The sequence below is a fragment of the Carlito syrichta genome, unplaced genomic scaffold (genome assembly GCF_000164805.1).
Source record: "Carlito syrichta isolate Samal-C Ts95f unplaced genomic scaffold, Tarsius_syrichta-2.0.1 Scaffold304706, whole genome shotgun sequence".
NCBI classification, from domain to species: Eukaryota; Metazoa; Chordata; class Mammalia; order Primates; family Tarsiidae; genus Carlito; species Carlito syrichta.
In genome coordinates this window covers 92,489-116,837 of record NW_007248802.1, presented here as the reverse complement: position 1 = coordinate 116,837, position 24,349 = coordinate 92,489, and the positions used below count along the sequence as shown (strand labels likewise).

Here is a 24,349-nt window from a genome sequence, read left to right as displayed (position 1 = left end):
GGTCACCGCAGCCTCGACCTGCTGGGGATCCGGTGATCCTTCCGCCTCAGCCTTCCAAGTAGCTGGAACTACAGGTGCGTGCTACCACGCCCCGCTAATTTTTGATTTATTGTAGAGATGAGGTCTTGCCAAGTTGCCGGGGCGGGTCTCGAACCCGTGGGCTCAGGCAATCCACTCACTTCAGCCTCCCAAAGGCGTGGGATTACAGGCTGAGCCACCGAGCCCGGCTCTCATCTCTACAGTATCAAAAAATTAGCCAGGCGTGGTGGTGCATGCTTGTGGTTCCAGCTGCTTGGAAGGCTGAAGTGGATGGACCACTTGAGCCCAGCAGGTTGAAGCTGCTGTGGCTGTGAGTGTGCCACTGCACTCCAGCCTGACTCAAAAATAAAAAAATAAAAATAGGCTGGGCGCAGTGACTCAATCCCAGCACTTTGGGAGGATGAGGCGAGAGAATTGCCTAAGCCCAGGGGTTCGAGACCAGCTTGGGCAACTTGGTGAGGCCTCGTCTCTTCAATTAAAAAAAAAAAAAATTAGCCTGTAGTTCCAGCTACTTGGAAGGCTGAAGCGGAAGGATCACCTGAGCCCAGCAGGTTAATGCTGGGGTGGCCATGAGTGTGCCACTGCACTCCAGCCTAGGTGACAGTGAGACTGAATCAATCAATCAAAAGTTTTATACATAATCACATGTTTATTAGATGTTGAAAGCACTTAAACCTTTGATTGCTACCATTCTTGTTTTGACAAAGTGTCCAAAGCTAACAAGTTGAACTGGAGAAGACTCAATTCTTAGTCACTTTACGTGTATCTTATTCCAATTAGCTTTGGTAAATTACAGCAAAACATAACAAAAACCATTCCACTGTGGTACCAGGAAGTAATTATCAAAATAAATCAAGTTTAAAACACAAAGTGCCTAACTGGCTGCTTTAATAACGCAAATTTTAAAATGAAAGAATACAGCGGTCTTGAGCTGTGAAGACTGTAAATTAAGCACAAAAGCAAATAGACAGATATAAAAAGCATACAATTAATAGTTACTCTGAACAAATCTTTGAAATGGTAATGGTATTCTATTGACTTCACCTGAGGTAGTGATGGACTGGTATTTTGGCTTCTCTGCACTTTTTAAAAAACGTATAATTGAACCAATTCAACCAACAGTTACTGATCTTGGGTGTTGAGCTGCGTGGGGAATACAAAACTGAAAAGGCCACAATCTCGGGGGGCCGGCGAGGGAAATGCGAAGACTTGAGAGTCCTTAGATGGGGACAGGAGTGAGGGAGGATTGCCTCAGATCAAGGACTAAGTATGACCCCCTCTTTGTGTTTATAAAAACTAAGAGGAAAACTATACTGTCCCACAGACAGCTCCAAACTCTCCCGAAGAGAGAAGGGAGGGCGGGCGGCTGGCGGCAGGTGGCCTCTGTCGCCGCCCCCCACCTTTTCTACCCCACTATGGGGGATTCCCGCACCGGGCGACACGAGTCCCGGGGAGGGGGGCTGCGAAGGCGGCCGAGGACCGCCCGGGGCTTCCGGCCCGCCCGGGAGGCTCGCTGGGCAGGGCCAGGAACGTCCCGGCAGGGTGCAGAAGGGAGCGGTGGCCGCGCGCGGGGCGGCGAGCGCGTCGCGGTCTCACCTTGGACACCATTTTCTTGAGCTGGCTCTCCGACACCGCCATGACGGCCGCCTCGCGACTCCCGTCCCCGCAGGCAGAGGGTCACCCGCTTCGGGGCTGCCCCAGGCCGCCCTACACAATCGCACACCGAGTGGCCAACCCCCCACCCCCCCACTTCAAGCAACAGGAAGTCGGCACCTCGAGAGCACTTCCGCTTCCCACACGTCACTTCCGGGGCGGTCGTCCTGCGGAGCGGGCTGGGTGCCGTGTGGGACTGCGGACTGGCGTGGGGTGGGTTGCAACCAACTCGCCCCTCGTGTGCCGGAGTCTGTAAGATGAGTCGGGTCCCAGTGATAAGGGAAGCCTGTCTGAGGGTCGAAACTATGGGTCGGGATAAGATTGACAGGTATTTCACAGTTGCCCTTAGATAAGGAAGCAGGTGCAGGGAGGGGAAGAAGTAGGAAGGGCTTGCGAGTGAGCTTTAGTAACTGATACATCAAGTGGAAGGGCGCTGGACTGGCAGTTAGGGAACTCTTTTGCTACTGACTTGCCCTTGTGATAATGGTAGGCAAGTGCACTTCTAGCTCTGGCTTAAGCTTTTCCCAACTCTAAGATGATAGATAGGCTTACATTAGATGATACCCAGGGGTTTCTCTGATAATCAGGTTTTTGTTGTTGTTTTTTAGAGTAGAGAAACAGGTTTATTGTATGCTGCAAGGGAGACAGCAGGCAGAACAGCGATAAGGGAGTTCGCGAGGGCAAAGTGTAGAGCCCTTGTATCTCAGGATGCCAGACAATAATTTTTTTTTCCCAGAATACCTTTCCCTTAGTCATAACTTCTCTGTTTCCACGCATAAGTGATGACACAGGCTGCATTCTGCCTTGTGCTACATTAGTGTACTAGCCTGTCCATAGTCAAAATCCAGGTCCTTGGAGGCAGGTTTATCTTCAGATCTTCATTATTTTGTACAACGCAAGAACAGGTACTCCATCTTAACTGAATTTCTGCTTCTCATAAAAGTTCTTCATGGCGACTTAGTCATCATTATTCCACATCACCGCCACAGTTTTGCAAGCGCAGTGACATTCAAGGTATTGTAAAGTTTGGGTTTGATGATGTAACATATGGCAGCTTGGATGATTTTAGTATAGCGCTAGTGAGCACAAGGCTGTGGTATTGAGTCTCTTCTAAGTTGGCTTCTAAGTGAAGGTCACATACATAAAGAGAACCTAATTGAAAGCATGTAGAAACTCCATTATAAATTGTTCCTAACACACAAATAAGGGCTATTCCAATGGGTATCATTATTTTTGGATAACCATATGTTAGTTAAGCATACAGCTCCAGTCAAACCAAACTAGAGGTCATTCTGTCCTTCCACTGCATCTGTTGTTTTATGTCACTTAAAAGCAGTGTGGTTTTCAAACGGTTCTAAAAGTCACAGCTTAATCAGGAGTACCTTTAATTAGAGCAACTCTGTTTTTACGAACTTGAAGAGTGCCAGGTAGTGTATTGTTTTAAAAGCTTTTTTGCTGCATGTGTTTACTCGATCTTTTGTAGTCTTTCAAAGTGAACACTGTACCCCAATATAAAATTATCTATTTAATTGGAACCATAGAAGATTGAATGTGGGTGGGGGAAAAAAATCTGTGGTTTTATAAATATGCAAAAATCAATTGTAATTTTTGACGTGAAGGTAATAGTGGCTGAAATGTTTTCAAAAAGTTCCTTGCCGGTTTAACACTAAGGTGAGTTGTTTCCATTACTATTTGTCATTTTGATTTCTATCCCCATATTTATTAGTAGGTAATTTCAAATCCCCCAATTATCACACAAATTAAAACACAAATAAGCCAGGCACGGTGGTGCACCTGTAGTCCTAGCTACTCAGAAGGCTGAGGTGGATAGTGTGAGTCCAGCCTGGGCAATATAGTGAGAACCTGGAACCTGGCCCCTTCTCTCCAGTCCCCTCCACAAAAAAAAAAAAAAAAAAAAAAAAAAAAAAAAAAAATTAAAAAAAAGATCTTAAAAGTTTTCTTGGCCAGGTGTGGTGGCTCAAGTCTGTAATTCCAGCACTTTAGGAGGCTGAGGTGAGGGGATTGCCTGAGCCCACAGGTTCGAGAACAGCCCGGGCAACTTGGTGAGACCTCATCGCTACAATAAATCAAAAATATTAGCCGGGCATGGTAGCACATGCCTGTAGTTCTGGCTACTTGGAAGGCTGAGATGGAAGGTCAATGCTGGGATGGCCGTGAGCCTGTCACTGCACTCCAGCCTGGACGACACAGTGAGACTCCAACTCAAAAAAAAAAAAAAATAGTTTTCTTGCTAAAAATAATTTTAAAATTTTAAAAAACAATTGATAAAATCCTGTCTCTTCATTCTGCCCTTTAGCCACTTAAAATAACTAAATATCCTGGGTGCTGTGTGAATTTTTAAAAAATGAACTTTCTCCTTAATCAGAATAATTTGAATAATCAGAATAATCCTTCCATTTAATAAATCAAGCATCACCTGGTGATTTTAAAATCAAAATTTATTCATTCTTGATATTTAAGGAAAACAATGTAAATGGAAAATAAAAATTTATATTCTACAATATCCAAAAAGCATTTTAATCCAAGCTCCACTAAAAATCTTAACAAGAGGCACTGCATAATTTTGGAAAAATGAAACAGGTAAACTTAACAGAAGCATTAGGAATGCCAAATTGTCACCAAATCACATTGAGGTGATGGTGGCAACTTACACATGGAATTTACAACATGACTGCTAATACTCAACTCTCAATATCTGATACAGAGACTAACTTCTAGATCGTGGTCCTCCAAAGAGTAAGGACTATTACTTCTCTTTGAATACTCAGATCCTAGAATCCTCAGATCCTATCCTAGAATACTCAGAATCCTATCCTAGAATACTCAGATCCTATTATTTGGAATAATACTAGGTGTTCAATAAGTATTTAATGTATTGAAATGCTCCTTTTAGAATGCATTCTTGGTAATTTATTATACAGTATTTTCTGCTTAGTTTATTATTCAAAAGCATATTAGGAATTATGTAATTTCTGTTTGGATATTTGATATTTAAAAAGGCAAGTTTAAAGCACACAGAAAATGGTTCTTTGTTTTACTTTCCTATTTCACACAAAAGGAGAGTAAGAATACATTGTAGAGTAACACCAAAATAATGTATCTGTGTGTTGATTACATAGGACTAATGCTATCTCTTCAAATATCTAAGGTTTTTATCCTGTTAACTCTAGTGGGAATATTTCCAAGCATATAATGAATACTTTCCTACTTACTTTTTTTTTTTTTTTTTTGAGTTGGAGTCTCTCACTCTGTCGCCCAGGCTGGACTGCAGTGGCACACTCATGGCCACCCCAGCATTGACCTGCTGGGCTCAGGTGGTCCTTCTGCCCAGCCTTCCATGTAGCTGGAACTACAGGCGCACGCTACCACACCCGGCTAATTTTTTCTTTTTTTTATTGTAGAGACGAGGTCTTGCCAAGTTGCCCAGGCTGGTCTCAAACCTCTGGGCTCAGGCAATCCTCTCTCCTTGGCTTCCCAAAGTGCTGCCTACTTTCTTAAAAGTGGCATACTGAATATAATCTCAACTTTTCTTTATGACTCAAGTTCATCATAAGCATCCTTTATTATACTCAATCAGCATTAGTTTGTCTATTTCCTTTCTAGCTAGGGTGTGTCTGCTTTTATAAACCGTCTACCTCCTATCTCCCTGACCATGTTTGTATTCATTTATGAGGGAAGATCCCCAAAAATCCAGAATTATCTTTTAGAGCAGGGGTTCCCAAACTCCAGCTATGGACTTAGCAGTCTGTGGCCCGTTAGGAACCTGGCCACACAGCAGGAGGTGAGCTACAGGCAAGCTCCACCTCCTGTCAGATCAGTGGTGGCCCACCCATTATTTTATTTACCACTTTTGTCTGCACCTCTTTTTATTAATAGTGAGTTGTATAATTACTTATTATGTATTACACTGTAACAGTAATAGAAATAAAGTATACAATTAAATGTTACGTACTTGAATCATTCTGAAACCACCCCCCAACTGTGAAAAAATTATCTTCCATGAAACAGGTCCCTGATGCCACAAAGGTTGGGGACCGCTGTTGTAGAGGGCAGGCCCCTTGCAGTACAGGCTTCTCTCACTAGTTAAGTGTTCTAGGAACCCATTGGCATTAGTGTACCAGCTAGCTTGTTATGAGAGGCTGCATTCAGCTTCAGTGAATTTTGGTTTTGGAATCTTTCAACACATTTGCCCATTTCATGATGGGTGATTTACGAGGGCACCTATCCACACCACGCTGAGTGTTCAGCAGTTTCTGACCAAAAAGAGCATGATCCCCATGTTCCATCCTCCATATTCACCCCCTCTTGCCCCAGATGACTTTTTTTTTGTTTCCCAGGATGAGAAAAGTTCTCAAAGGGAAATGTTTTGCTGATGTGGAAGAGGTGAAACAAAAAACACCAGAAGCATTAATAGGCATCAACATCGATGAGTTTAAAAACTTCTAAGCAGTGGAAAAAGCATCTAGATGAGTGTATTGTGTCAGAGAGTCTTTTGAAGGTGACTGAAGTTTAAACATGTAAGAATAAATTCACAATTTTTTATAAATAAATTCCAGGGTTTTCTTGGTTCCCCCTTGTATTATACACTTTTCAAAGCAACTTGGACTTCTTCACAGTATTTATTACACTTGCAGTTTTACATTTATTTATGAGATTTGATTACTGTCTCTCCCATACTAGATTATAAGAACCGTGAGGGTTTGTACCTAGTCCAGGCTCTTTCACCATTAATGCCTGGTATACAATAGGCTCCTAATAAAAGACTAGCTGAATGACTAAATAAACATCTACCTCAGTGCATACCCCCTCTGCAGTTTGCTGAGGACAGACCTGGAAATCCAGGGAATCAAACTTTCTAAAAACGATGTTTAAAAAAAGTAAGCACCTACATGAGAATAGAAGTAATACTTTCACACTGTACAGGACCCCAACTTTACAGTCTTGTAATAACTATTTTGGCTGTTAGGTCTTTTCCCTCTTTTAGTACCTACAAAAAGTAGAGGTTGTATGGATAAATGCCCCTGAAAAGTTATGACTTTTGGGGCTCTAAACCTCAATTTCCTCTTATAAAATGATGATAATAGTCCCTACCTCAATAGGTTATTTTAAGTGTTCAGTAAAAAAGTGCTCATCACACTGCCTGGTATATAAGAAGTGTTGATGTTAGCTATTACTATTAGTTGTGTGCCACAATAGTGAGAATAAGCTATCTTTCATGTAAGAAAATATTGCTCTTGACCCATCACCAAAGTGTATGTACTCTGAATCATTTCTTCAGAAGTTAAGGGTTTGCTTAGAAGTTCATCCAACCTCTCCCCCTTATGACCATTGATTTTTATTAAAGTCTCATACTTTGCCAGGTATAGTGGCTCATGCCTGTAATCCCAGCACTTTGGGAGGCTGAGGCGAGAGAACTGCTCGAACCAGGAGTTTGATGCCAGCCTGAGCAACATGGGGAGACCTTGTCTCAACAAATATAAAAAAAATTACCTGGGTGTGGTGGCAGCCACCTGTAGTTCCAGTTACTTGGAAGACTGTGGTGGAAGGATGGCCTGAGCCCAAGAGGTCAAGGCTGTGGTAACCATGATCATGCCACAGAGTGAGACTCTGACTCAAAAAAAAAAAAAAAGTCTTATACTTTGGCTTTAAAGTAAACTGCTTGGCTTTCACTCAATTCATAATCTGTTTCCACCAAAAATATACATTTTTCTATGGTTCTATTAATATCATAGTACATTTATGAGATACTGGAGATCTTATATAACCCAGGAAGAGGTTATAAGAAATTTCAAAATGGAAGTGTCACTGGAAATAAAGTATACTTTGTCTATATATGTTTTTAAAACTTCATTGTCCATTTTATGACTTTAAAGTGCATGTAAAATTCTTTTCTATTTTGTGGTAGCTAATTAATTTAAAGAAAGAAAATAAAATGCTTATCATTACTATACCAACTGTATTTTGCAAAGGAAACATTACTATTTTAAGCTGCGGATCCTCTGAATGTATATCTGACACAGATTTTGTAAATCTATACTGGACCTTGAACTTTTCATGTTTATTACAAAAGTCAAAGAGTAATTTTCTTTTAAAGATGTATTACTTTCCAAATATTCCCAAAGAGTTGAATGTGCTTTTAGTTTAGGATATACAACTTAAAATGATGCACACTGCAGATCAATATTTATCCTGCTGTAAGTTTTTTTTTTTTTTTGAGTTGGAGTCTCACTCTGTCACCCAGACTGGAGTGCAGTGGCCACTCCCGGCCACCGCAGCCTCGACCTGCTGGGCTCCGGTGATCCTTCCACCTCAGCCTTCCAAGTAGCCGGAATTACAGGCATGCGCTACCACGCCCTGCTGATTTTTTGATTTATTGTAGAGATGAGGTCTTGCTGTCCAGGCGGGTTTCGAACCCGCGGGCTCAGGCAATCCACTCACCTCAGCCTCCAAAAGGTGCGGGATTACAGGCTGAGCCCTTGAGCCCAGCTCCCTGCTGTAAGTTTTAAGAACAGTATAGGCTGAGCACAATGTCTCACGCCTGTAATCCTAGTACTTTGGGAAGACAAGGCAAGAGGCTAGCTCGAGCCCAGGAGTTTGAGACCATCCTGGGCAACATAGTAAGACGTTGTCTCTACAAAAAATAAAAAAAAATTAGCCAGGTGTGCTATAATCTCAGCTCCTGGGAGACCGGGGTGTGTGTGTGTGTGTGTGTATGTATGTGAGATATATATATATACTACTTGAGCCCAGGAGTTTGAGGCTGTGGTGAGTCATGACTGAGCCACTGCCCTCCAGTCTGCATGACATAGTGAAACCCTAACTAAAAAAAAAAAAATCTCAAGAATTCCAGGAAAAATAAGATTTCCCCCCCCCTCCTTATCTAACTTCTTAAGGATTCAAATCACAAAGCTGACCAAGAGACCAGACTTTAACCAAACAGTTTGTAAGGGTAAGTAAAAAGATACAAAAGTTCACATAGCTATATATGTTGGCAGAATTAAATGATCTTTCATTTCAGGTAACTGCATTTGAGAATCAAAGTTTTAACTGTTGTTGGAGACCGTGGATTGAGGATGCACTGCTTTGGAGTTTCTCAGTCACTGTATCTTCTTTCCCTGTGGGTTTGATGACTTCAGATACCCCATTGGTTCCAAGGATGCAAGGCAAACTTAAAAACACTTCACTATTTATATCATAATATCCCTGAAATGAGAAAATTAGGGATTATAATAGAGCTAAATCACTGCAAAGTTAATATAGAAATGCATACTTTCTTGCTCTTCTAGTTCTAATACAAAGTGATACAAGTTGAACTTTAAAAGTATTTTTGTTCATTTGTTTTATAAACTCAAGTTATTGTTTCGGAAAATTTTTGAGATGAGAGGAACTTGGTCAAAGACACTCCCTTTATGGGGAGGAAAGCTAGTCCTCTGTTGGGGCTAAGAAAAAAAAAATGGTCAGAGTGGATTTCCTAGGGAGGGGTAAAGCATGGTCTCTGGGCAGTCAAATACAGTAACCTCTTTTTTGAAAATTGATGCATAATTGTACCCATTTATGAGGCACATGTGATATTTTGATAAGCATACAATATGCAATGATCAAATCAGGGTAATAGGATATTTATAACCTCAAGCATTTATTACTTTGCAATGGACATTCCAAATTTTGAAATATACAATTAATTATTAATAACTATAGTCACCCTACTATGCTATTAAACATTAGAACTTATTTCTTCTATTTTTGCACCCACTAACCAACTTCTTTTCATTCTCTCCCTCCTCCCTACCCTTCCCAGCCTCTGGTAGCCACCATTCTATTCCTTCTTCCTCCGTGAGGTCTTTTTTTGTTTTGTTTTATTTAGCCCCTACATATAAGTGAGACTATACAATATTTGTCTTTTTGGCATATCAGTCTGGGGTGATAACCAAAAAAGCTTTTGGATATATAAACACTATTTGGGGGATTCCCCAAAATTACGAGGGTGAGAGGGCAACTTGGTAGAAGTCCAGACTTCCACAGCCAAGCAGGATAAGACTACCAGAATAAACTGCCTCCTCCCACGTGTTACTCTAAAAGCTGGTGACATTGAAGACACCTTGGTTAGAGTGTGAACAGCAATTTTGATTGCTATGTCTAAGTTTAAAATATGAGAGAATGAGAATAGCAATTACCTTTGCTAAAGTGGATACAGAATGCACTTTCTTTTTATCATTTACAATACTATCAACCAGGTCAGCTACTGAAAGTCCAACAGACCAGGATCTTTGACCTTTTGCCCTTAACAATTCCATGGCTCTAGGTTACAAAAAAAACATGATCTCAGAAAATGCACAAACTGCACATTTAGTTTTACATTCTATTGATGGTATTAATTAGACATTTTTATGACACAGAAATAAGAATTAAACAGCAATTGTTGGGAAAGCCTACAGACAACCTAATGATTACTTAAACTTTTCTTAAGATGTCAGGCAGTTCACAGAGAGAAAATACAAATGTCCTAATAATAGAAAAAGATGCCCAGTGCCATTAATATTTAGCTAAATATAATTAAAACAATAAATGCCAGTTTTTACTATCAAAACTGGCAAAGGTTAAAATAATTTTGGAGAAACTATAAACGAGCATTCCCATAACTGCTGTTGAGAATGTAAAGTGATCTACCTTTTAGGAAGAAAATTTGGCAACATCTGATTTAGAAACATCTGATTTAGAAACTCCTAGGAATTTATCCTACAGCAATATGCTCAAAATGTGCACAAGTATACATACCAAGCATATTTGCTGTATTTGGAAACATCTAATCAAATGAGGACTGTTTATTCATGACCTGCCTAGGCAACTTGGTGAGACCTTGTCTCTATAATAAATCAAAATTAGCTGGGCATGGTGGCACGCACCTGAAGTTCCAGCTACTTGGAAGGCTAAGGTGGAAGGATAGCCTGACCCCAGAAAGCCAAGGCTGCAGTGAGCAGTGATTGTCCCACTGCACTCCAGGTTGGGCAACAGAGTGAAACTCTGACCAAAAAAAGAGAACTGGTCAAATCACTACCAAATGTAGTACCATGTAGCTGTTGAGAAGCATAAGGTAGCCTTACATGTACAATATGGAAAGAAGTCCAAGATTTATCATTAAGGAAAGAAGTTGCAAGATAGTATGAATAATGAATAGCATAATTCTATTAAAAGGATAATGACCAGTTATAGAAGAAGTTTTTTTAAAAAAATTTTAGAGACAAGGTCTTGCTGTGTTGCCTAGGCTAGCCTTGAACTCTTAGGCTCAAGCAATCCTTCTGCCTTAACCTCCTGAGTAGGAAGTTTTTGGACAAATGGACACTAAATTGTTAACAATGATTACCCCTGAGAAATGGAATTACCTCAGCTTTTACTTTCTACTTCATAGCATTTCTACTTCTGCGGCATTTGACGTTTTATAATAAGCATATATTCTTTTTGTAAATAATTTTAAAAGATAAACATTTACATTTCTTCCTTTTAAAAATTATAAATGCAGGATTATATAATCATATTAGAATGAATTATAGCACATACTACTCAATAAGAAAGAGAACATTCTTTCCAGTTGTTATATCCTAAAACAATATGCTGAAGGTTTAAAAAGCTAAAATTCACCACGAATCAGTCCTCAGGAAAAATCTGCTATGATGTGATGGTGAAACAACACATAATATATGGTGTGTAAAGTCCAACCTGTGGGCACAGACCCTTGGAAGGCCTCTGAATAAAGGCAAACGATACAAGGATCTGTGCATTATACTTTTTTTTTTTTGGCCTGAACATATAATATGACCCATCCATTCATATTAGACTGATTTCCAAATGTATTTGTGTGACTAATACACATTCACTTTTAAGTAGTATGGACAAATTCTCTTCCACATAAAGAAAATTGTTACTATCCTCAGATGCTTAGATTTGGGAGCAATACATCAGTCTACAAATAAGGAACATGTTCTACCCTTTAAATGTGAACTGTGTTATCTGAAAAAGTTTGCAAAGCACTCTTAGATCTACCTTCAGATAAGAAATAAAAAAAAATATAAAACATGACTCCCTTATACTTTTGGATTTGTCCATACTGGCTTAGTTTTGTTTCCAGAAGCCTGGTAAGTACATGTTGTATAAACAGTTGTTATGTTAGCGGTGAAGTACATGATTTTTAGTTAGATAAATGTAGATTTTCACTCAGTGTTACCTGTTAGACAGTTGCACCTGAGAATTATGACTCACTATTTCTTGGCCATCCCATGTAGACACTAAAAATTAAATGAAGAATTAATTATAGTTTGCCAGTGACTCTCTTAGGATTAAGATGTGATAAATGCTCTTTTGCAGTCAAGGGTCCCTGGATTAATATTTATATAGAAGTTTTCCCCCTTCTAGCAACAGTTACATTTTTCTACTGATGGCACTATACCAACTATACCAGTTGCTATACCAACTGCCCACAGTGAGAAAGACTTCGAACCACAAAAAACATGATCCCCAAAGTCTACTTGCAGTCTCCTTACCTGTTCTCTCTCATTAATTAACAATTCTACAAGGGTCATTTTACTAAGTGGAAAGCTAAGTAAAGCTTTATTTCCTTAACAGGTTGCTTATAATAGATTCCCAGGTGCTGCAAGCATTTGGTATTTGTTCTGCTAGGAACTTCCCTGAGACTAATTTCTTTCACCAGGTGAGGGATAATTTGGTCACCTATTTTGGGCTAGAATTTCCACAGTAGCTAGAGAGGCAGCGTTCTGTTTTTTGAAAGCATGTTCTGGGATACCCATTTCCTCTCACCACACCACTTATAAAAACAATTCAAAAATTTAGAGCTGAATGCACAAACTAGATATTTATACCACAATTTAATATTAAATTGAAATTGCCAGTAACACTTTGACACCTTTCCAATATTCATCTGTTTCTCATCTGTGTGAACACATTCTATGGTAAAAATCTGTATGTATTTGGATAGCCAAAACAAAAATACATTTGGCTATATAAGAATACTTATGCTTAGGCCGGGCTCGGTGCTCAGCCTGTCATCCCAGCGCTTTGGGAGGCTGAGGTGAGTGGATTGTCTGAGCCCACAGGTTCGAGACCCGCCCAGGCAACTTGGCGAGACCTCATCTCTACAATAAAATCAAAAAATCAGCCGGGCGTGGTAGCGCACGCCTGTAGTTCCAGCTACTTGGAAGGCTGAGGTGGAAGGTTCGCCGGAGCCCAGCAGGTCAAGGCTGTGGCGGCCGGGAGCGGCCACTGCACTCCAGTCTGGGCAACAGAGTGAGATTCCAACTCAAAAAAAAAAAACTTATGCTTAAGATACAGGAATTCTAAACTACATTCAAAATTAGGCCACCTAGTGACATCAGCAACAAAGGATACCATATGTATCCAGAGTCCTCCCTTCCTCAAATTAATTAATAAGCTTCCAGAGTGCAGGGACCATGTGTTGTTCCTTTTGTCTTCTTGCACATATTCTTTCTTCACCATGGTGTTGGATACACAGAAGATAATATAGAACTAGCCTCATGCACGGTCCATAATTATATTTGGTAACAAAGAGGAAAACATACTTGAAACAGTAAAATTTAAAAACTTATAAAAATTTTGAAAGTTTATTAAACAAATAAAAGAACGAAACCAAAAATTACATGAAAAATATAAATACATGTGGATAAATTAAGGGATTTTTAGTATGTTTTACTTGACTAGAAGGGTGATACATAGATTATTTTCTTTAAAAATTTGTTGCAATATGAGTATATTCACACAAAAAATTGGGGAAAAATGTCTACTAACTAAAATACAGAATTTACAGACCCTCGAAGGGTTAATAATAAGGGGGCTATAAGAAAAAACTCACAAAGGACACCAAAAAAATCTGAAAATTATGAGTATTGCTGTCATTTTATAGATAGATAGGTACCTCACATTCTTTATCTTTCCTCTATGAGTCCTGACTTAGAGCCATGGAAAAGAATGGAGACAGGAAGAAAACTTCATTTCACCATGTTCAAATTTGCTTGTGACACAATCATTAGCATTTTTCAAATGCTCAACTCTTTTTTGCTTTTATTATTATTTTTAATTGACACATAGCAATTGTACATATTGAGGTGTACAGTATGATATTTCAACACATGTACACATTGTGTAATGACCAAAATAGTAATTAGCATATTTCACCTCAAACATTTATTATTGTGTTAAGAACATTCAAAGCCCACTATTCCAGCTATTTGAAAATAGACAATAAGTTGCTATTATAGTCACCCTACAGTACTATAAAACACAAGAATTTTCAGATGGACTTAATTATTTCATGTTTTTGTTTACTGCCCAGCCCTTCAAACTTCCTAAATGTATATTCCTCCTAGTTTAAGTAACCATTTCAATATTATATATAATCAATCTTGATCTTTGGTTCTATTCCTCAAGAATCTTCTATAATCCTCTAGCCCTCAAATTTTAATGAAAACTCCCATATGATAGCTCTTTGCTATTATATATAACACCCACCTCCATACCTCAAGCAGGTGATCTAACACTCTGCTTCTGAGGTCCAGCTGTTGGATTTCTTAGACTTCCCTTGAAGGGGTACATCTGTAATTTATACAAGATTTCAAAATCACAGCTGAAAACTGCAGATCCAAAGCATATGTTCTGCTAACATCTAGTTTGGTGTGACATAATGAATGACCTTTGGTTACAAAATGGTGGTGTCAGGATCATTCATTCATGCCAAAACACAATCACTGAGGCCACTGCAAGCGCAAGGAGCTTACAGTCTAGTGGTGTGAACAGACAGGTAATTGTAACAGCCTAATAACCTAACAGAGACAATTATAACAGTGTAGTAATGGTTATAACAAATGCACAAACTTACTTAACCTGAAGAATTAAGGAAGGCCTCCTGGGAGAGGTGGCACTCAAGCCCAGTCCTGAAGGGTAAGCAGGAGTTAGCCAAGTGAATGAGTGTTCAGGGAAAGGAAGCTGCAGGTGCTAAGGCAAGGAGGCAAGAGAGCATATCAACCAACCATTCAGGAAGCTGTGAGTCAACCACCTGACTAGCATACAAGGGGGGACCCAAAAAAACCTGGAATTTATTTATGAAAAATTGTGTATTCTTACATGTTTAAAACTTCAGTCACCTTCGAAGTACTCTCCGTTTGATGAAATACACTTATTGAAACACTTTTTCCGTTGCTCAAAAGTCTCTGAATTCGTCAATTTTGATACCTTTTAGAGCTTCTGCCGTTTTTGTTTCATCTCTTCCACGTCAGCAAAACATTTCCCTTAGAGGGAAAAAAGAAAAAGTTGCTCGGGGCAAGATTGGGTGAATTTGGAGGGTGTGGCATAGGGGTCATGCTGTTTTTGGTCAGAAACTGCTGAACACTCAATGTGATGCTGCCAGATGTGCTTGTAAATCAACCATAATGCAACTGCCTTAAGACAATTTCAAAAAAAAATTCACTGAAGCTGAACGCAGCCTCTCACAACAACACTAGCCAATGGGTTCCTAGAACACTTATGTAGCAGGGGAAGCCTGTACTACAAGTCTGCCCTTCAAAAAATAATTCCAGGTTTTTTGGGGTCCCTGGTAGAATGTCTGGCAGAATGGCAGAAGATAAAGCTGGGGAGGAAAGCAGGAAATAGATCTTAAAGATGTTGTATGACATGTGATTTCTTCCCAGGTTACACCTCTCATTTGTCTCTGAAATACTCGAAGATAATATTTTACTTACACAATTGCCATTCTCTTTCTATAATCTTTTTTTTTTTTACATCAGGGTCTCACTCTGTAGTCCAGGCTGGAGTGCAATGGCACGATCATAGCTCATCACAGCCTCGACCTCCTGGGCTCAGGTGATCCTTCTACCTAAGCCTTTCAAATAGCTGGGACTGACTACAGGTGCATGCTACTATGCCCTCGCTAATTTTTTTTTATTTTCTGTATAGACAAGGTCTTGCTTATGTTGCCTAGGCTGGTTTTGAACTTCTGGGCTCAAGCAATCCTCTCACCTTGGCCTCCCAAAGTGCTGGGATTACAGACATGAAAAACTGCGTCTGACCCAGAAGTGCTATATATATTTTTTAAAAGCAGGATTTATTGACAGGACAGAAAAGCTCCCAGAGTGGGAGGGAACCTGAGGGGGTTGCCCCAGGAGTGCTATTTTTATAACTGTTTCCAAATCCTAACATTGTTTTACTTCAAAGCATAGTTTTATGTGCCCTTTTGCCAATTTTCTATTCATCACCATCTTGCTGATGACTGTAATAACAGTGACCATTTGCTAAGTGTTTACTCTGTGCCAGACACTGTACTAAATCAAGTGACAGCAAAAAAGAGCACAGCTTTAGAGTCAAACCAGGTTTCAAATCTTAGTTCTGCCCTTACTAGATATGTAATCTTGGGCAAATCTCACTGAACCTTAAATTTCCTCATCTGAAAATTTAAAAATCACCACTTCCTTCACAAGGTGTTTGCAAAAGTTACATGAGATATGCAAAGCATTTAATACACATAGAAGGCATGCAATAAAAAATAATTATAATTGTTATTACTGTGATGGTGTTACATGTAAAAATACAACATGAAACCAGCAGAGGGAGCCTCTAATCCATTTCTGGCTTCAGGACCAAGGTAAGTATACCTATTCATGAATATAACTGCTTTTCCAATAAGAGTAGAAGACAGAATAAAAAGTGATCTGAGGCTGGGCACCATGGCTTATGTCTGATCCCAGCACTTTGGGGGCCAAGGCAGGAGGATTGCTTGAGACCAGGAGTTCAAGACCAGTCTAGGCAACACAGCGAGACCTCATCTCTACAAAAAATAAAAAACTAGCTGCATGTGGTAGTTCACACCTACAGTCCCAGCTCCTTGTGAGGTTGAGGTGGAAAGATTGTCTGAACCCAGAAGTTTGAGGCTGCAGTGAGCCATGATTGTGCCACTGCACTCCAGCCTGGGAGACATAGTGAGACTTCGACTAAACAAAAAAATAATCTCTAGATGACAGGGAAATGGATTTGGGATAAGTACCTAGGTAGCTTCAGTGGTATTCGTAATATTTTGATTGAGTATGGATTCATGAGTGTTCAATTACTGTTTTAAAACTTGCATACATGTTATGTGTCAAATATTACGTAACACCATACTTAGTTTATCCCAATTCACACTCACCTACATCTATTTCTAATTCCTATTTGAGACCTCAAGACAGAATTCCCACGTCTCTTCCTGTGCTTTTATCCTACTTCCCTTGGACTTCTCATAGCAAGTCAATACTGCCTTCCAGGCATTTTCTAAAGACAGCGTCAGGTTCTTGCACATCTGTATATTTCCAAAGGCAGTCAACAGAGTGGTTACTGAGCAGGTGTGCAATAAATGTTTCTGCAAATAAATCCCTACATTTGGGATAAAAGACTATTTAGTCAAACATGAGCTGTTTTTTGGTAGATTTAAAACTATTCCTGTTTGAAGAGCTAAATTAAATTCCTTCATCCAGATATACTAGGTTAGGGTAAGGAACATATTTATCAAATTGCACCATCCTTTATTGCATCTTTATAATTTGAGAAATTAATATGACCACATTTCAAAAACATTCTTACTCATTCAATATTTATTACACATCAACAATTCCTCAAAATTGTAACTTATTAGAGAATGGTTAAATAAACTATGGTATATCCAGTTGTAAAGAAGAATGACTGAGATCTACAGATGTTATTACACAGTCATTTCCATGTCATATTGAGAAGTAAAAAGAGCAAAGTGGAGAATGATGTATAATGTCTATTTTACCCACTACTAGGTATCTACACAAAAGAACAGAGGCCATTATATAAAAAAGACACTGATCAGTTGATAGGCATTTAGTTGCATCTTTGCAACTGTTAATTGTGCTGCAATTACCATGCAAGCTGGCTAATGAAAATGTGGTATACATCAGCCTTGAAAAAGAATGAAATAATGCATTTTGCAGCAACTTGGATGGAACTGAAGAACATCATCCTAAGTGAACTAATGCAGGAACAGAAAACCAAATATGTTCTCACTTTTAAGTGGGAGCTAAACTAAGAATCTGCAAAGGCATAAAAAAATGGTATAATGGACACTGGAGATTCAGAGGGGGAGGAGAAAAGGGGAGGGATGAAAAAAAACCACCTGTCAGGTACAATGTACATGGGTGGGGGTGGTGGGTACACTTAAAGCCCAGACTTCTTCACCACTATACAATGCAACCATGCAACCAAAAACCATTTGTGCCCCCCAAAGCTATTGAAAAAAAGAAAAAAAAAAAGTATATTTTACACATGTGCTTGTACAGAATATTTCTGGGAGATTATTCAAGAGACTAGTAACTGTGACTGTCCCTAAGGAGGGAGAGGGAGTCAGTGTCTGGCATAGGAGGGGGAATTATTTTTCACTGTTTATCTTTTTGTACTTTTCCCCCAAATGTGAATGTACTACTTTTTCAACTAAAATAACAGCTTAAGCCAGGCTCGTTGGCTCAGCCTGTAATCCCTTTGGGAGGCTGAGGTGAGTGGATTGCCTGAGCCCGCGGGTTCGAGACCCACCTGGGCAGCTAGACCTCATCTCTACAATAAATAAAAAAATCAGCCGGGTGTGGTAGTACATGTCTGTAATTCCGGCTACTTGGAAGGCTGAGGCGGAAGGATCGCCGGAGCCCAGCAGGTCGAGGCTGCGGTGGCTGGGAGTGGCCACTGCACTCCAGTCTGGGCGACGGAGTGAGACTCCAACTCAAAAAAATAAAATAAAACAAAATAAAATAAAATAAAAAACAGCTTAATAATTTACACTTTCAATAAGGAGATACACACACAAAAATAAGATTGGATAAGATCAAGCAGGAGTACAACACAAGAAGAAATGTTATAAGACAATATGTACTTAATTATCATATAGATTGAAATAGCTTTTAGCTCAAAGGAGTGAAGAAATCACTGTGGACTGATGTGATCAGGAAACCTTTGCCATGTAAGGGAGGCTTGACTTGGACCTTGAAGGATGAGATTTGCATATGATAGCAGAGAGGGGGAAAGGATTATAGGAAAGGTAAATGCTGTGGGTACAGGTCCTAAGGCAAGGCTGTAGAGTGGGCCTGAGAAGTCCAAGACCTGGATTCTAGTCCTTCTTTGACCCTAAAAGTTGCAGACTCCTGGGCAGGTCACTCTTACCATCCCTGCATCCATTGCTGGGATACAAACCAAATGTAATAGGTGGTCCCTTCCAGCTCTCTAATAACATGGCTATCTCCATACCCCAACATGGCTAGGAAGATTAGGGCTATATTTTGGGATTCACTGAGTGCCAAGCAAAGGAATTTTATGGTTTGGTCAGAGGAAGTCCCAGAAGGTTTTTGAAAAGAGAAATGTGTTTAGAATACTGAATGAATATGTAACACAGAGCATACAGTAGATACTATATAAGTTGTGGCTAATAGAATCATCAATTTCACATCATTTACAGAGGAAAGGGCAAACGAACTGGGAGATTTGCAATAACCAGGCAAGCAGGAGACCAACATGGACGAGGGGTTTGGTCCATATTGGGTCTTAGGTGTGTTTGAATCCCTAGATATTCATTACTAATACATCTGCTCTAAGTTCTTGTTTGCTACCCTTTTCTAGGGTCCTACTGATTAGTGTTTAGTGTCAGGAGGCATTTAGAGCCTGAAAAATATTACTGCTCAACCACTGTCAGATTAAGTGTTTATTCTGTAGCCTGACTCATTCTAGCAATGAACTTTCTAGGTAGCAAGTGTAGAGTTATACAGATTGAAAATACTGCCACATTTTATTAAAATAATTGTCTTTAAAATTATATAAGGTTATGTATTTTCTACTTCACAGAGAAGTTCAAATTTTTGAAAGTTATCTCTAATCCAGATATCACAACGGTTAATATTGTTTGTTTTAATGGTATCAAAGCATAGACAAAGTTTCAAATTCTAAGAAAACAGTTTTGAGAAGGTGATTTGCTTTGTGGCAATGTAGTCTGATTTTTCACATTTTTAATGCACATGGTCTTTCTCCAACTTTCCAATTATCACCTCCTCAAAGGCAGAGAGCTTATTTTCTACATAATGCTTTACAACACAGCACTTACATGCTGAATAAATAGCAATATACTTCAAATTATGAGGTAATGATTAACTTCCCCCAAATTACCTTTTCAACATTTCATTCTCATGTTTCCCCTCTGCCTGTGAATCACTTTCCAACTCTTTGATCAGGTATTCAAGGGTCTCCAATATGTAACTGCAATTATGCTTATTCTAGTTAAAGCCCTCTGCAACAACTAGCTAAGATTTTTTATCCCATGACCATGCCATACTTGGCTATGTGCCTTTGCCTAATTCTAATTTTCCATTCCCAGAATGTCTTCACTCAATAATAGCCTTATAGAATTGTCTCTAGTGATTTCAACCCATTGGTAAATGCTCACTCATAAGTATCTAAGCACTGTAAGTCTATAATACTCACTGTGGCACTGAATCAAATTGTATCCTAAACCTTTATTACAGACTCATATACTTAAATGAACTCACTGAGGATAAACAACACTTTAATCACCTGACCAACTTGGCTTTATGGCAAGAAAGAAACAATAAAGGAACATAGGAAGAGATGCTCAAGTTATATAAAGGAAGTATTCTTTTGAAATAAGAAAAGGGGCTTTCCAATCCAGGAAACTGAATGCCTTTGGTGGTTAGGAGAGAGCAAGTGGCCAGCTGGTAAAATAAGATAAAAGGATAAACAAAGAGTAAACATTCTGCTTAAAAAGAAGAAGCAGAATGAAGGTAGTATCTAGGGAGAAGTCTGAACTTTGGAAAGGTAAGCAAGGCTGAAGGGTGGGGAGAATAAAGAAAGAGTTTTACATATGCTTTAGGGTTTATTTAAATGGAAAATTAAAATTTTAAATTAATCCTAGATTCTGAACTTCAACAAAAAATATAAAACCTGACTGAGGGGTTTGTCTAATCTTCAATTTACAGAAAAGTAATTAGAATGAGAATGACACATATAAAGAATCTATTCACAGTATAGAGCCTGTTACACAGAAGGCACTCAAATGTGGAACGAAAGCCACTAAGCCCAAAATTCTGGAGTCTCCAGATATATCTGAATGCCATGATCACTGGTATTTAGGTTATTAATAAAAATGTGCTTCTTACCTTTGTCTTCTCCCTGTTCACCAATAACCCATACTTTTTTGCCGGAAATCTGTGCCTTCAAAACGTTTGTAATAATATATTGTAGTCTCTGTGAATCCAGATTGCATCCAATTCCAATCACTCGATTTGCAGGAAATGCACTCAGTTGCCATGTCACATAGGTCATGATTTCCACTAAATATTGCATACAAGGTGAAAATGTAAAGACTAAAAATTATACACTTCTAGCTAGGTCACAAAATACTTATTATTTTAATAAGGAAAGTATGTAAGAGCTTCTACATGTTTTTCTTAGGTCCTAAATGCACTAAGGCATATTTTTAATGTATGTTAAAAACTAAGGAGATTTTTATAAGATTTTACATAACTTTGTTGCTAAATTTAAATTGTCAGGGGTGTAAAATAGATAATTTCCTAGAATAGTTAAACAAAAAGGACAAACAGGATTACAGAAAGCCAGAAATAATAATTTCTTTTCACTGACCAAGTTATCTTTTATATTGTAAGCTGAATTTCTATCTTTAAATTACAATATTGATGCATATACCACCATTATGCAGTATAGCATTATGAATAGAAACACAATTACTTTTTCCTTACCTGCCAAGAGGATGTCAGGAATTAAAGAGCCCAGTGTCCTCTGACTAATTACTATAGAAAAACAAATGAAATGCACACCATACCCCCTATACTGGGAACATTTAAAAAAAATCTATTCACCAATTTGAGTCCAGTACCAACTAACTCTGAAAATATTTCTTTTTTAAGTAAAATGATTTGCAAAATATAAAATATTAAAAACGCATTCTGGGCATGCTCACTAACATTTTATGACACTTCAAAGTTAACAAAGTATCTTTCACATAAATCACTGCATTTTTCTCTTGCTGGTTGAAACATTTTCTCATAGAGGAACTTAGCAACCTAGAACATAATATCACATTTCATCAAAAATTGTTAAGTTGTAACTTTCTAGTTAATATCAATCATAAGTAATTGGTTGAAAGAATATGGAAATATTACACTGTTCACTATAAGAGCTATTTTGCCGAATATTCTAGCCATCACTTTATAATCTAAAGTTTTATGGTTTTTATCGATAATGGCAACTCTAAGGGTGCAAAGGACCATCAAATTAATTGAAAATAAAGCCTTTTACCTGGTTGAGATGCAACAAGCAGGACGCTGTGTTGACTATAATGTCCCAGAGTTGGGACAAGGGCTCTGAACATATCCACATTGCTCTGCACCACATCGAGGTAGGACTGAGAACTACCCAAAGAGTTGACTGTGAAAATCACCACCTTGGAATGAGCAGAGGCAGACAAATCTAGTGAATAAAAAGAAACAGTCTGAGCTCAAGATACAGACTTTAATCAAGTTCTAGATTAAACGATTTTTTCTTTCCTATAAGCAGTGAGCTATTAAGCATACTTGCCCCCAGGTGAATCCTATATCCAAAAAAGTACACAAAAAATGCTGAGACTTGCTCCAGAAAGAGAGTTAAGAGCAATAGTGTATATCAAGAGGGGAAGAGAGCAATAAAGATAAAATATAGAATTCAAAACCTGTAAACAAGGACTGAATTTATGTACTTTACAGTTCTTAAGGGAAAATAAATATTATGCTACAGACAAAACTACAGTCAATTATGCCACTAATTTCTTTCTTTTTTTCACCTTTTAATTTTTTATTTTAAAATTGTGGGATACAATTCAGGGTTAGGTATACAAATATTCATTGTGCAGGTACCCTTGTTGATGATGTGTGCCCCCCCCCAGGCAGTTTCCCACTACTGCCAATCCCACCTCCCCGCTGTCCCACGCCCCCCGCAGTTTCCCACTACTGTCAATCCTTTTCTAATAGTATTACGATATTTGTTCAAGGTACACCACTAGTTTCTAAACAGTGAGCTTAGGTGTCCTAGAATTCCTTGAAAGCAACTCAGAGGCTGCCGGAGAGGAGTGGGAAGAAAGCTGGTAAGCACAGCTTCAGGCCGCTTACTTTGGCTTCTTCAAATGCAGCAGCACTGCTTTTTAGAAATCCGTCTTACTTATTAAAGGTTTTATTTCAAAAAAGGAAAAATCTGGTTGAAAATCTCTATATTAAAATATCTTGGCTCATTTTTAACTGTCTTATACTGAAGCCCAGTTGTCCCTGAGTAACTTTTTCTTTCAATGGGACCTGCAGGTAAGCAACTGCTACGACTTATGAAAAACTGGTCCATGGAGTTCACTCCTCTGATTCTCAAGCACACATATGCTATTTTACAACTATATTACTCTTGACCTCACAGTGTGCTTTACAGTAAATACATGCCAAAAGAGTGGCCAGATGTTATCAGCATTAGAAATGAAAGAAAAATAATAAAGCAATTAAAATGGCGTCAATATTCATAAATGAATATATTAACATCCTGGGGAGACAATGACAAGAAGATATAGAATCCAGAAGATTCCATAGTTTGTATTCTTTTTTTTCTTTTCTTTTGTTCTTTTTTTGAGTAGGTGTCTCACTCTGTAGCCCAGGTTGGAGTGCAATGACACAATCACAGCTCACCACAGCCTCGATCTCCTGGGCGTAGGTGATCCTTCTGCCTCAACCTCCCAAGTAGCTGAAACTATAGACACACACCACCACACCTGGCTAATGTTCTGATTTTTTTGTAGCGACAAGGTTTTGCTATGTTGTCCAGGCAGGTCTTGAACCCCAGGGTTAACCAATCTGCCCACCTCAGTCTTACAAAGTGCTGGGATTACAGGCATAAGCCACCATACCTGGCTTCATAGTTTGTATTCTTAATTAAGCCTCTAAGGCCACCTTCCTAAACAAGTTTCAGAAGGAAACATTTGTGCAATGTCACCACTGGGAAATGTATTATCCAATTTTAGTTCATATTCTGACATAGTTGTGGTGAAGGTAGGTCCAAAAAACTGAGTCCTGGATTTTAATTATGGTTCTTCATGAGTCCATCTAAGTAATTCCTCTGTTTCATGGTTTGGAGTGGTCACCTGCTAGTGAGTCAAAAACTCAAGAACTAGAAAAAATGAGAACTGAAAGGTATATAGTTAATACTTCCACAGTACTTACTATGTGCCAGGTGCTGTTCTAAGAGCTTTCCATGTATCTACTTATTTAATCTAACCCACAAAATACAGTGGGATAATATCATCTCCATTTTACAGATGAAGAATCTGAGGCACAAAGAAGTTAAGTAACTTGCTCAAAGTCATACAGCTGGTAATTGAAAGAACCATAATATATATATATATGTATGTATGTATATGTGTGTGTATATATATATGTATATGTGTGTGTGTATATATATTGCACTCAATATATATATACACACACACATATACATGCACACACACATATATATACATACATATATATATATATATATATATTTTTTT

At 38.7% G+C, this 24,349-nt stretch overlaps 2 protein-coding genes across 7 annotated transcripts in view; both read right to left on the bottom strand.

Moving 5' to 3' along the window:
- Positions 1 to 1,832, bottom strand: part of TSG101 (tumor susceptibility 101) — a 58,264-nt gene extending 56,432 nt beyond the window's left edge. For both annotated transcript variants that reach the window (XM_008060703.1, XM_008060704.2), the window contains exon 1: positions 1,636 to 1,832. In XM_008060703.1, the coding sequence (XP_008058894.1) occupies positions 1,636 to 1,677 (42 nt within the window). In that variant the 5' untranslated portion in view covers positions 1,678 to 1,832. The remainder of the gene's footprint in view (positions 1 to 1,635) is intronic.
- Positions 1,833 to 8,697: 6,865 nt separating this feature from the next.
- The window catches only part of UEVLD (UEV and lactate/malate dehyrogenase domains), a 50,552-nt gene continuing 34,900 nt past the window's right edge, over positions 8,698 to 24,349 (bottom strand). For 3 of the 5 annotated variants that reach the window (XM_008060699.2, XM_008060700.2, XM_008060702.1), the window contains 5 exons: positions 22,093 to 22,263; positions 20,934 to 21,107; positions 11,933 to 11,993; positions 9,888 to 10,011; positions 8,698 to 8,916 (listed from right to left, as the gene is read on the bottom strand). In XM_008060699.2, coding sequence (XP_008058890.1) covers positions 8,749 to 8,916; positions 9,888 to 10,011; positions 11,933 to 11,993; positions 20,934 to 21,107; positions 22,093 to 22,263 — 698 coding nt within the window. In that variant the 3' untranslated portion in view covers positions 8,698 to 8,748. The remainder of the gene's footprint in view (positions 8,917 to 9,887; positions 10,012 to 11,932; positions 11,994 to 20,933; positions 21,108 to 22,092; positions 22,264 to 24,349) is intronic. The other 2 variants (XM_008060701.1, XM_021713735.1) reach the window with 2 other exon arrangements.